This window comes from Aythya fuligula, chromosome 3 (assembly GCF_009819795.1).
Source record: "Aythya fuligula isolate bAytFul2 chromosome 3, bAytFul2.pri, whole genome shotgun sequence".
Classification (NCBI taxonomy): domain Eukaryota; kingdom Metazoa; phylum Chordata; class Aves; order Anseriformes; family Anatidae; genus Aythya; species Aythya fuligula.
Window position 1 is genome coordinate 71,040,905 of NC_045561.1, and position 14,145 is coordinate 71,055,049.

At 35.7% G+C, this 14,145-nt stretch overlaps 1 protein-coding gene across 2 annotated transcripts in view; it reads left to right on the forward strand.

Moving 5' to 3' along the window:
- FIG4 (FIG4 phosphoinositide 5-phosphatase) overlaps positions 1-14,145 on the forward strand; it is a 65,496-nt gene that overhangs the window by 32,264 nt on the left and 19,087 nt on the right. For both annotated transcript variants that reach the window (XM_032183675.1, XM_032183677.1), the window contains 6 exons: positions 2,937-3,075; positions 5,768-5,826; positions 6,132-6,279; positions 7,180-7,263; positions 9,625-9,820; positions 13,064-13,146. In XM_032183675.1, the coding sequence (XP_032039566.1) occupies positions 2,937-3,075; positions 5,768-5,826; positions 6,132-6,279; positions 7,180-7,263; positions 9,625-9,820; positions 13,064-13,146 (709 nt within the window). The remainder of the gene's footprint in view (positions 1-2,936; positions 3,076-5,767; positions 5,827-6,131; positions 6,280-7,179; positions 7,264-9,624; positions 9,821-13,063; positions 13,147-14,145) is intronic.

Here is a 14,145-nt window from a genome sequence, read left to right on the forward strand (position 1 = left end):
TTCACGGAACAAATTTCATTTTGTTTCATTTAATTTTAGCATCTGTCATATAAGTAGTGTCATAGTTTGTTAATTGAATTTTGTTGTTTCACTCTGATTTAGTTAACAATTTCAGAATACCTTCTGTTCGTGGGAGGTGAAACAATGGTAAATGAACAAAGGCACATCTCTGCCTTCAGTGTTTACATATCACACCAGTTTTAACCTATTAACCAATTAATTAATTTTGTCTCGGGGGTTCCTGAGTTACTATGCTCAAGGTGGAAACTTCTCTGCTTTCTTGGATCTTGTTAAGCACTTTCTTTAAACCACTAAATAAATAATTTATCAGGAAGAAAGAATGTATGTTATTGCTTGTGACTTTTCCTTTCTGTTTATTACTCAGTGTCCTTAACAAGTTTTTCTTTAAAAAAGATGTTTTTACTGAATTTTGCATAGCCTTCTTGCATAGGTCCTGGTCTTCCTCATTCTCTGCTCGTGTCTTCCTGTGCTGACTTAACACTGGTAGGTAGCCAAGCACCACACAGCTCTCTCACTCCGTCTCCTCAACAGAACCAGGGGAGAAAAATACTATGAAAAAGCTCATGGGTTGAGATAAGGACAAGGAGATTGTTCACCAATTACTGTCACAGGCAAAACAGACTCAGTGTAGGGAAGATTAAATTAATTTATTGCCAATTTGTAACAATAGAGAGCAATGAGAAGTAAAAGCAAACTAAAAACGCCTTCCACCCATAATCCATTTTCTTCTATGCTCTCCCATAGGCAGTGTGGGGAATGGGGACTGTGGTCCGTCCCTAATACTTAATCTCCGACGCTCCTTCATGGTCACTCTTTTCCCCTGCCCTGCTGAGGGCTCCTCCACGGGCTGCAGTGTGGAGATCTCCATGTGGGACCCATGGGCTGCAGGGGGACAGCCTGCTCCACCAGGGGCCTCTCCACAGGCCGCAGGGGAACTGCTGCTGCCTGCCTGGAGCACCTCCTGCCCTCCTGCTGCACTGACCCTGGGGGTCTGCAGAGCTGGTTCTCACTCCTCACTCTCCCAGCTGCTGTCACACAGCAGGGTTTTTTTCCTTTCTTCAATCTGCTCTCCCAGAGGCCCACCCAGCATTGCTTGGCTCTGGCCAGCAGCAGGTCCCTTTTGGAGCCATCTGAAGCTGGCTCTGATCTGACATGGGGCTGCCCCTGGTCTCCTCTCACCCCTGCAGCATCTCTTGCCATGTAAACCCAATACACTTTGTTAAACTGTGACACTATCTTGCAGAAGTAATATGTTCTGAAAGCCCTAAGGACCTATGTATGCTTTTGAGTATTACTGTGTAAGAATTAGTAAGCTGATCCTCTTAAGAAAATAAATAAGGTGAGCAGCAAAAAAGAAGGTAAAATAAGTATATTTTTGCACAGTGCTCTGAAGGGACAATAAAAGTATCTGGAAGGAGTAGTGGAGAGAAAAGGAAGAAAAAGCCAGATTCCGGGTGAAGGGCTCTCTAAGTAGGGAGGGGATGTGGAAAAACATCAACATTTCCCCTTTCTTTCACTTTTCCTGGTGCCCTGCCCTGCTTCACCATGTGGCTGCTTAATACAGAAGATTCCATATCCAAATATTGACTCCAACACGTGCACTTTGCTGTAAAGTTTCATACTATCCTATAATCTTGCCACCAAATTTCTATATAGCGCTTCATTTGTCAGCTGTTCGTGTGTCTGAATTCCCTGTAAAAACACTACACGTTGCATGGGGGAAGAGATGTGGGCTGAGATTTTGGTATCACACCATTGGTTTGTGGATTCTGTTGGTTATTTTACCTGCTTTTTGGTACACTGAGAATTCACAGTTTGTCTTTTTGATGCAGTGTGTTGCTAAAGGGACACTCATCTCATAATACTCTTTCTGAAACACGGAGAGAGCTGAAGAAGTAATGCTGTCAGAGTGCCTCTCTAGTCTGAACTATTCTGTGTCTGATGATTACTGAAGTGCCAACAGAAGTGGAGACGAGAGCTTTCCACATGCTAATTCCTCAGGGCTTAAGTAGAGCTCAATTTCCACATATTCCCCCTACCTGAAGATCTTTTCCATGTAAGCATCCTCTGCTTCTCTGCATCTGCTTGCAAAGTTGTCGCCCTCACTGTTCACCATCCCCAAGCCCTCACCTGACTCCTGTTTTTCCTCAGATCTGTTTTAACTCATCCTATCTGCAGCTGGGTAGTGAGGGAGATTTCAAAGACGTGGATGAACAACATTTTTTGTCATGCTCCATCTACAGTGGCCTGTAACTGCTGGATTTTGTATTTGCCTTATTAATGTAATGAAGCTTAGGACATGGTGATGGAAATTCATCTTTTGATGATTTCAGCCCACAGGAAAAAAGTCCACATTTTTAAAAGGTGTTTATAAAGTTTAGTCATTTTACTGACTGTTCTGTAGTAAAAAACAAACAAACCAAAAACAACAACAAATTCTTAATTTTTATCTGCTGAGGGAAATGTGTGCATTGTATTGGTGGTTGTTTAATTTCAAGGAATTACTCTTCTGTTATTGAATGTTTGGTATCTGACTTCAGTGTATTTGGTATCTGCTCTGTAGACCAAGTCTAAATGCATGCACGTGTTTTGTGCATGCACATACATGCAGAGGTGAGAGACCAAGCTGCAGGATGAGATCTTACCTCTGCCAAGGTTTCAGGCCGAGCTTCTGCCTCGATGTTGTTAGAGAAGCCAAGGAAAGAGGCAGCGCTGAAACCAGCCCCATGTGCACTGCAGCGTGGCAGAAAGTCAAGTCTAAATGAAGTTTTGTTGTGTTGTTTGAAGCCCAGAGGTCCCTGTGGGAGTCTTAGGACATGCGTGCGGGGTCTGTGAGGAGAAAATCTAACAAATAAGCAGCTGCCTGAAGGAACTTGAGCTCTGCAGTGCCAGTAAGCGTATCTCTTATCTCACAGATGCAGACAGGCAAGACTCCATCAATCTGTTTCTGGGAGTGTTCAAGCCTACGGAAGGGAAGCCTCATCTCTGGGAACTACCTACTGATTTTTATTTGCATCACAAGAACACCCTTGGCCTATCCCAGACCAGGAGAAGGTATTTTGATGTTCTGTCTTTTTTGTTTAGTGTTGCTCTAATAAATTTTAAAAATGCATGCTGCTAACCAAATAATGTGGTCAACCTGTTGAAAACTCATTTTCTTAATTAACTACCGTTTTTTTACACTTTTACAAACACTTAAACAAAAAAGAAACCTTCAAGAGATTACCAGAAGTGTTGGACGTTGGTGTTTTGAAGGGTTTGCTTTAATAAGTTATTTTCCTGCTGTACTGAAAAAAAGAAGCTTCATTTTGTATGAAATAGTCCTGCAGTGTGAAGTGTTTCACTGTCTTGCTGAAATACAGTTAGCAATGCCCTAGATAAGCTGTATACAGGTGTGGTTTTGATGGTTGAATGTATTAAGTTGGTGTTGTATTGGGTATTTTTATGCGCATAAACTTCGTGTATATTTTTGTCTAGTGCACTTAGTCTGCTGCTGTGCTTACCAGGAAGCCCATCATTTTTTACCTTCCTTTCAGCCTATTTTGAAGATTTGTTTTCCTTCAATTGCATCCCATTGTAATTGCACAGTAATATACAGAAATAATAGAGTTGAAGTTTAAAAACTGTAGAGTCATTTTTAGACTGATTGCTTTGGAATGTGGAATGATTTCATTAAAGATTGTAAATGCTATGTCTAAAAATATGTTTTCGTTTTAATAATAAGGACAGTACTAGGCTTTTTGCTACGTATATTTTATGGATTTTGTTGTTTTGCATTTCTGTTCATTCTACAAGTTGTAAAGCTGATGGTCGTATCACTGATGGTGGATGCAAATATCTGCATTTAGATTTTTGTCTGGGGATGAGTCCAAGTGTTTAAACTGTGCATATGGTCCCTGTTGGCTGCTTGTTCCATTAACCCATCATGATAGGACAGTTCTTAAATTTTAGTCTTTTTCTCCTGTTTCCCGAGGCTTCTGTTGAGGCTAGCTCCTATCAGCCATGTAACTGAGTGCTAGTTCAGACGTGAAACATGCAAGATTCATTTTGTTGCTTACTGGTTCCAGACATTGTTGTATGTCAAAATGAATTCAGCTGAACAAAATGACATCTCCATGTAATAAGCAGATAGCAAAAAAAAACTCTTGTGAGTAATTTTTGCTTGTTTCTACTGAAGTATTTTGCAAGGTCTTCAGATAACTTCTTCCTGCCTCTCTGTTAGAATCCGTGGGTAGAGGAGCAAAGGAAGCAATGAAAACAAGGATATAGAAAGAGAATGAAGATGTTTCCTGTCATTGAAACGTCTTATGACTATTTCTGCTTTTCCTATATTGTATTTGTCTCTGCATCAGAAAAAAAAAAAAAAAAAAAAAAAGAAAGATTTCATAATGACTTTCATTATTACTTTTGTATAATTTGTGACTCACATGAAAGGACAGTGAAGATGGAAAAGAAGATTTTCTTTTGTCTTTTTTACTTAAATTAAGTAAATTTTTAAGTAAAAATTTTTACTTAAAATTTTTACTTGTCATTTGTGCAAGCAACAAGACTTGGATATGTCTACACAGATTCTGAAGGCACTGAAAAAACTGGCTTGCTAGCATGGCCTGATATAATACTTTATCAAGAGATGAAGAGATGGGACTGTCAGATGTAACTCAGTCTTTTCTGTTTAGGACATTCACAGTTGTTGGAACTGAAATACATTGCCCTGCCTGTTTTACACCATTTGTGAAGTCCCACTGACAAACCTCTCCCTGGGTATGGGAATACACCCATTGCTTGTGCTCCAGATAGCTACATTGACATCAGGAGGAGATAACCGCTATATAATACCCTGATAATACAGCCCTTAGCATCATGAATACACATGTATTTGAAATAAAATCAATGAAGATATGTAAATATATTTTCCTTCAAAGTAATGAAATAATAGAAATTGTCAGAGTAATTTAGAGAAATTTTTGAAGTATGTTTGAGAAGAGAAAATCAAAATATGTAAATATAAAAGATAAAACATGCTTTATTTTAGGAATGCTGTTTCCTTTGGTTTTTGTTGTTGTTGTTTTTGTTCTTTTCAGAAATATTGAATAAGCTTCCAGCAGGCCATGTGTGTTTTTTTTTTTTGCTATTAGTTATGCTAACATATAATTCTTAGACTTGAGAGAAGTGTCATATTAAAATTTATTTCTACATGTACAAGTCAGTTGCTTTGAAAATCTTCTGGTTTTATTTATTTATTTTCATTTACCTTCATTTCCTCATACTGTTTTCCTAAATCTTGTGATCTAAATAACAAATGGTGGTGGGGTGGGAATATTTACTTTATTATTTTTTTTTTTAAATAAGAACAAAAAATATACATGTAAAGTATGCTTATTGCATGGCTTTGCATATTCTTAATTGATTTCTCCATATACCTTCTATATGTCATAGAAGCTTAATTTTCAGTCCCATAGGTAGGGCAGATGTACTTTGTTCAGTGGAACAAAACCACTCTGCTCCCCATACCTGTTTCAGGTGTTCAGGCTTCATGTGTTTAAATTTCATGTCCTCTGAGCAAAGTTGTAAAGTAGGGGCCTGTTGAGAGCATCTATCCAAGGATAATTCTTTACTTCCTTCCCCTTGATTATAAGGAAACGTTTACCAATGAGACTGTATGGTTAGGTAACTGTTAAGTGCAAATCCTTAGATTGGATGCAAGATGAGATCTTCTGTATCAATTCTGACTGTATTTCCTGTACAGCTATACTTACTGGTGGACCACTGATGTGCTGAAGCATTTACCTCTTCCTTTTGATGAAGGTATGAACTGTATTTGATCTTTCCCTACTGTAGACATACAGTGTCTTATTTCTCTGGGATACTGTGGAGGATATCTTATGAGGAATTGTCATCATGAAGGGAAATCAAATTATGGTGGTTGATAACGTGTATTTATGAAAGATGTGCTTCATATTTCCTTCATATTTTCTTGTCTTAGAGGGAATAAGACTCTAGAAAAATGCCTGGTAGGGTGGATACGTAAATGGGCTACTGTTTACCTAGATTTTTGTAGAGTCAAGTCAGTAACTGTTAGTAAAAGAATATTTTTTTTTTCTTTTCCCCAGTGACATGTGCTGAAAACAGACGTAAGTTGACAGTGAAGAAATTCCACAAGTACGAAGAGGAAATTGATATCCATAATGAGTTTTTTCGGCCATATGAGTTGAGCAGCTTTGATGAGACCTTCTGCTTGGCAATGACCAATTCTACACGGTATATTTGGGATGTTTTGGGAGTATAAATCTTGAACTGAAAATTTGAATTCATTCAAAGTGAATGAATTATGCATATGATTAATTTACTTAAAGCTAGGTAACAGGCTAGATTTTTTCTGAATCTTCAAATTTAGCCAATTCTTAGAAACTAAACCATAACACTAAAATGGAAAATTAGTGCTGAAAAATTCTGTTAAGATAGCACTTAAATTTACAATTATTTTCCACTATGGAGTATGTAATATAAGGGCATTTGTAGGCTGAGAAATGGGTTTTCTCTGTGGACTCATTAGATCATGGAGGCTACCTTCAAAGCAATTGTTTTTTAATTGTTCTGCTTGCATTTTACTTTATTACTTTTTTTAGTGCACCAGGTTCTCAGAGCTGGCTTGGTAATTTTTTTGTTGGCAGCAACCAGATGGATATTCTAAGCATAATCTTAATCACGCTTTAGCTAATGATTTCCAGGCAGATTATGCTTCATGTAGCTTTTTGACCCAATTTCAGTGTTGGCAGCATTTTGAAAACAATGTATGTGAGTCACAGGGCTTCATCAGTACAGGAGTATGCCATTGCTCTAGCCTCCTTGGCAAGTGGTAATGTTTGTAGCTGTTTCATGAGACCAAATGATGCTATGGAAAACTTTTTAAATATGTAGTAGGGGTTTTATATGCACATGACCTTAACTTGTAGTGACAAAGTTCTTTTCATGCATATACATATATATATATATATATATATATATATATATATATATATATATTTAATGCAAAGGTAAATGTTAGTAGTTCTTCCAGATTTATTGTGTGTGTGTGTGTGTCTGTGTCTGTGTCTCTGTGTGTGTGTGTGTGTGTGTTCAATTTTGCTTATGGTGAGGTTTTCTTTTCTCTTTTGCCAGGGATTTTATGCCTAAGAATATGGGGATTGATCCAAGCCCATTTACTGTTCGTAAACCCGATGAAACTGGAAAATCAGTGCTGGGGTAAGTTAGAAATAGAAAATTTTGTTCTGGTTCAATAATAGTGAAACTGTAATGCAAATATATAAACACTGTGTGTTTGTGTAGTATATTCTCTGTGACGTGAGAAATAAAAAATCATTGATGGTATACTGTAGAAGTGTATGCTTTGAAAATCATATCTAATTCATGATTTGTATTTGATGCTGGGAATATTTAATTCAGATTGTTTAATCTTTTCTATTTAAGTGAAACTCATAAGGTAATTTTTTCTAGAATGAAGATACAGAACTTGTTAAAATTTGATCATCTCTTGGTACTGGTGCCAACTTTGTATTCACTATTGTAGATGGACCATATATCATTGTTGCCTTACAAGTAAATTTTGTATAAATAGAACATATCCTGAAACAGCAGTAACTGACTATTTCAGCATAGTTTTTGATCAAAAAAGTAAAAATGCTACAGGAAAATACTTATATAAAATTATATAAAACAGTTATACAATAGTTACTGGGACAAATGAATGTTTCATGTAGCTGCTTTTGCATTCTGGTCTCGCATCGTTACTTCATTTATTCCATCATTGCGTTTGATCTGCCAAATCACATAAGGGCTGTGGGACTCTTCTGGAACCACTTCATTCTCTCTTAGATACCTCATATTAAGGAAACACTTTATCAGTAGTGACTAAACCTGTGCCGTCACAGTGTTGTAAGTTCTTCTGAAAACTTTGCGTTCTGTTACAAGCTATAAAATTTGACTGTCTCATAAATAACATCTGTTATGCCTTGACCGTGAGAGACTCACTGTCCATAAATGTTGAGCAGTCTATGCTTATCACTAGCAGAACCCGATTTCATACAGGTAATGTTCCCTGGGAATAAGCAGAAAGACTGTTTGATAGTTATACAATTTACCTCTTCTAAGAACTGTGCCTGTTTGTATGCTTTTGAAAAAAACCTTTATGCTTCTCCTTTAGTATATTTTGGACTAACTTCTGTCCAGCTATACTATTAAATACTTAACCATTTTATATCTTTCTCAAGCTCTTTGCTTCAGGCTCTCCACTCTGACTTTGAGGGCTTGTTACAAGATAGATAGCTGGATCAGAGCTGTGATCCCTGGTATTTCTCATAAGGCTTTCCATGCATTGGCTATGCATCCTGGCGTAAAATGTGGCTTCAGCCTTCCGCCTTACTTTAGAGATATTTAGCCCTTTAGATGGGAAAGAGATTTTATTTCTAAATGCAATAATGCATGCAACAGTAAGTTATTCCTATTATTTCTTAGCAACTTTCTAGTCTACAGGTCTTTCAAGCAGCTTCCAGAAAAAAAGTCTAGCAATTTGTCCTGCAATGCCCTTTCAAGAGTATAAAGTTCTCCAGCATAGTCCAGGCAGGCAGCAAGATCTTTAGAGAACAGAATCCTGCCAGTGAGATGAGTTCCTCAGCACTTTCAAGGTTGGACATTTTGGATGTAGTTCTATATCCCCGCTCTTTCTATTACTACAATTTCATATTCCCCAACTTTTCTATTTAGGGAAATGCTATGAAATTTCTGCCTGACACAGCAATCTGTCATTCTCAGTAGAAGAGTTTGTAGCTGAGTGTTATAATCCTGAATCGTTAGCTTTGCCACAACCAAGTTTTACTTCTCTTTTCTCACTAATTTTTTCAACCTCTTCATTGTCAGATAGTCAGATTGTTTTGGTAGATGCTGGTACTTGGCTCATGGCCAGCTCTGTAGAAAAAGGAAAATAATTACGTACTCGTGTCTAGATAACTTCTTCATAATGACTTTCTCCAGAATAAGTGAAGTTCTATTTTTTGTTTTATACGGCCGCTAGATGTGGTCTCTTTGCTTTGCATTTTTTCAGCATCTTCTGATTTATTATGACATTTCTGGAGGATTTGATAATCTGTTTTCATCTGTTAGTGTTGTGGTCCCCTAGGACAATTAGATGTTGGCCTTCTCCCGGAAGATTTGGCTCCTGAGAATAAGAAAGTTAGTGAACTGGATAATATTCATCAGCAAGTGAAACTTTTTCCCAGAATAAAATCAAACATCTTATGTCTCAATGAATTCTTGTGTGTGTGTGTGTATATATATTAATATGACAATATGGGGGAAACATTTAAAAAGAGAGCCAGAGAATTGCTGAGGAAAAGCTGGCTTAATCCAGTGAGATCTCTTTAGATGTTCTGGAATAACAAGAGATTGGTGAAAATCAAATCAATCATGGGATTCAAAACGTGAGCAGCAAGTTGCTCCAGCGGATAGAACTTCTCTTTTCCTCCTGTAAGGTAGTAATCAAAATTAGGAGTTTGAAGTACTTGCTATTAATAGCTTTCTGATTTCATAAATACACACTGCCTTTCATAGGAACAAAAGTAATCGGGAAGAAACTGTGCTGCAGCGCAAAACTGCTGCTAGTGCTCCGCCACCCCCAAGCGAGGAGGCAGTGTCGAGTAGTTCTGAAGATGATTCTGGGACAGACAAAGAAGATGAAGGAGCTGTTTCTCAGCGTTCTACTCCAGTAAAGGTGACTGATACAGGAGATAACACAAAAATCACAGAGGTAAGAAATCATTGTGGTGGGCAAAAAAGCTAACCATGAACTTCAAGTTCACATTTCCATTAAAAAAAAAAAGTTTTTGTAAACAGTAAACATTACAGAACAATCAGAAGTAAAACACAGAGAAATTAAGAGAAAAACGTTTCCAGTATTAGCCATGCTGGCTATAAAACTTTGCTATTCTCAGTTTCATATAAGAGTCTTCAATTACACTGCACATTTCACACAGCTTGAAGTGGAAAATAACATACATAAAGAATGGAAAATAATGTTTTAAATCTATGGCATTTGAAAAGGACTCAGGTCAGGTGTAGTCCATAATACTATGTCTAAAATATATCTATGTTAGTGTGGTAGTTCAAAGCAGTAGTGCACTTTTGATCATCATCCCTTACTATGCTTTAGCTCACATTTTGGTACAGATCTGAGGTCCTGAGACCTCAGACCACCTCTTTCATTTAGAAATCGCCTCCTTTTGAATGATGGTACTTGCTCATGTGGATATTACTGTAAATTAATGTTCAATCTGACTAAATTTCACCCTGATTTATCTATGGAGTTTTAAATTGTTTCCTAATGAAGTTCTCTGAATTGTCAAAAACAACAGAACAAAACTAATTCTAAAAATGACTGTTATCATTTTGTCACATTGGTTAATTGGAGTTAATGCTGACCATTAACTCCAAGGTTGAAGACAGTGGCAGGATAATAGGTGCGATTGTGCATGCAGAGTCATATAAAAAGAACGTGTATTCTCTGCTATGGGTTATTAATCCTTTAATGCCTTTTTTTTTTTTTTTTGCTAGCATAACTCCAATTCTGTTGGAATCCCTTTAGTGCTAATTTACACTAATTTGTATGAAGTATTATGCAAATACCAATTTTACAAATTCATGTAACATTTCTCCAAATTCTTTTTAATAAATACCTATTTTGGGTACCACTGAAAATGTCTTAAAAACACGTGTATTTCTTCCAAGTCACAGCTAATTTAAATGGTTATCATGTTCTACTTGTGTATGTTACTGCTTTTGTAGAAACTTCAGTATTCGTGACCTTCGTCAGTATAAGATGTAGTACCTGACAGGCAACAGAGAATAAACCTGCTTGTTTTTCTGCTACAATTCAAATTTTTATTCCAATCAGTCTTTACCCTGCGGTAGATTTTCACCCTTCTGTATAACACTTTCTTCCAAACTTCAGCAAAGTTTTTTGCAATAAAATAACTATGAAGTTGTGTGATATTAATTTTGGAGAATTTGTATTAACTGTTAAATACTTTTCCAGCAATTCAGGTTATTTTTAGAGTTTTTGGTTTTTTTATCAGAAATCCAATCCTATTTTCTTTATGATTCTTACCATTGAACACTTACACAATATATTTCACTACAGATTTTCCATCGGTGTATTAAGCACACTTCAACACTGAGACCTAAGATACATTTTTTTTAGATATTAAAGATGTTTAAATGAACAGTGCATGTAAACACAAAATATGATTTAAGTTAGTATTGAATATTAATAGCTTACAATTGGGTGAAATATTCTGATTTTTGTTAATGCACATGAAGAAATATTTTCCATTTTATTGCACCTTTTCATGCATCAAATTTTAGTCATAAATTGCATTGCTAATTTTCATCAGGATTACCTATTCCGCTAGGCTGTGTTAGCAATTAATTTGGCTTATCATTAATGTCTGTGCCTGCTATTTTAAATTTGTTTATTCTCTTCAAAAGTATGAAGCCTGTATTAGATGCATTATCTTTTAAGGCATAATGTTTATGGAAGCTTTTTGTTCAGAAGTCAAACATAAATTAGTAATCTTAAAGACTGTTACCCATTAGATTTTAATATATTCACCAGCTAATCTTCATTTAGCTTGGGAAGAGTTGTTTTTCCATTACTAGGCTAAGCAGAACATCAAATACAGGCTTTTTAAGAAAAGTTTTGAAATTACTCTTCTGGCAGTGGCAATTATTTGTTGTTTCAACACTTGTAGTTAAAAAGTTTTAAAAGAAGACCTATAAATGCAGGGTTTCAAAGCTTGATGGCTGTTAATAACCTAACAAGAAGCAAAACAACAGTGAAAAATGATAGCCTATCTAATTGATTAAATAAGTGTCTATTTTCTAGAACTGGTAAATCATAAAAATATTCCAGATATACTTTTCAGTTAAGCTTAAATTAGAAGAAGAAACTTCAATGAAGACTGCACTTAAAAGCATAAGCTTACAAATACTCTGTTATGTGTCTCTGTTAGTTAAATTGACAATATGCTAACACTCTAGCCAGTGTCAGTCTGCACTTTACTGTTTTCTCATTTGTGGAAAATGGATTTTGTTTAATAGTGTTCAAAAATATGAGAAGTTTGGGAGAAAAGCAGCAGCATGTGGCACTGCTGTGTGTGAAGGAGTTTATATCTGTAAGCTTATATTTTTAGGTGCATTTTTGAGTATATATAGTTATTGCAGAACAATTGGATGTTTGGTCAGGGATTTGAATTTTGGTACTTTTTTACATCAGCAATTGTAAAGCAGAGAATTGTATAGCCGGGGGTGGGGGGATGTGGAACCAGCTAGTTCCTTCCTATTCATATTTCCCAGAAGTTAATAATAAAAATCTTTTATTCTTCTGATCAGGACATACCTTTCTGAAGAGCTCCTTTCACTTCAGATCTTTTTGAACTAAAAGAAAGCTACCTATTTTTATAGTTGACACTCTTGCAATTGCATGTGCCTTATCAGTAACCCCTTAGTTTAACACTGACATACTAAGTACTGTATGTGCATTGGCTCCTTATTATAGCTGACTGACGTGATTGTGTAACTTATAAAATAAAAATAGTTTTCTATTTTACTGAAGGTTGTAATTATTTCAGAATTGACAGAAGGAAATGTGAAAGCAAGTTCCGAACTAACATGTTTTTTTCTTTGTTAAATCTCAACACAGAACAGAATTTAATACGTACATCTTTATATGCCCTATAAATATAAATTATTTTCCTGATTGTTATCTGATGTATATACTTTCTTGATGAACAAATGTCTTGAAGAATTTTTTTACTAAATGATTTTTATTTAAAGAAAACTTCCTAATGTTACTATGTATATGAAAAACTTGTTTGGTTTTGCCAGAACTTATAAAACTATTTTCAGATTTAGAAATAACTCTTTGAAAGCAATTCTGTGTTTAGATGTTGTTACAGTATCCTTGGTCTGAATCTTTGTTCTTATTATGTTCCAGAATGTAGTTCAGTCCACCAAAGATGTGTATGGAGTTAATCTTTCAGATGTTCCTTCAGAAGATGATCTCACAATATACACAAGGTGAGATAAGTTTCCAGCTGTAATCATTAAGAGATAACTTAAGTTAGTTAAATAAAGCTTGTCAAAAGGGCTTCTTTGAAGCTTATTTAAATTATAAATTTTAGGCATATTTGGATGTATCCAAACACTGTTCTACTTTTTAAAATCAAACCATTTTCAGATGGTCTGTGTCAACTCTAAATTCTGTGGAAGTAATGCATGCGTCTCCACATGCAAAATTTGGAACTTAAATCAAATGAAATATACTTTGATAGAAATGACCATCACTTAATACATTCCTAGAAATTAATAAGCAAATTCCATATTAGGAGTGGTTTCATGGCTCTAAACTATGTAGTCTGTGATTTTTTCCTGTTTTTTTTTTTTCTTTTTTTTTTTTTTTTTTCCAAATACTGTATTACACTAATGCAGATTGATCATAACTGAAATAGCCTTTTCTATAAACATGCATACAAATGAATGGAAGGGTTTTTTTTGTTTGAAAAACTTACCTTATTCATAGAAGTATGTGTTAACTGTTACATTTTACCTGAATGTAAATAGTTGTGTGACTTTTGATGCTTAAAGAAAAATGTTTTTCTGACTAGTAGAAATTTTTTTTATTGAAACATCTTGACTATTCAAGCTTGAAGTACAAAATAGTGTATTTTATAGGGAGACTTTGAGGCCGTTCCTAAATCTGGTATAGGCTCTGGACAGTAAAGTTGAGAAAACAGGAGGAAGAAGCAGGTAGCAGCACACTCTAGGGGCACGGATATTCAGGTGACAGGTATTTCTACTGTAAATTTCAGTAGAGGACTTTGTAAATTTCAGAAGAGACTTTGGCTGTTGGCATTACCAAAGTTGCATGAAATAACAGCACACAAATATATGTGGTGTGTGGGATTACATGTGCTTATGTTTATAAATACATATGCACAGCATGAAATGTAGCGTGTGTAATAATGTGCTCTTACATACTTCGTTTTGAACTGCATCATGCTGCCACTTGTTTGTAAT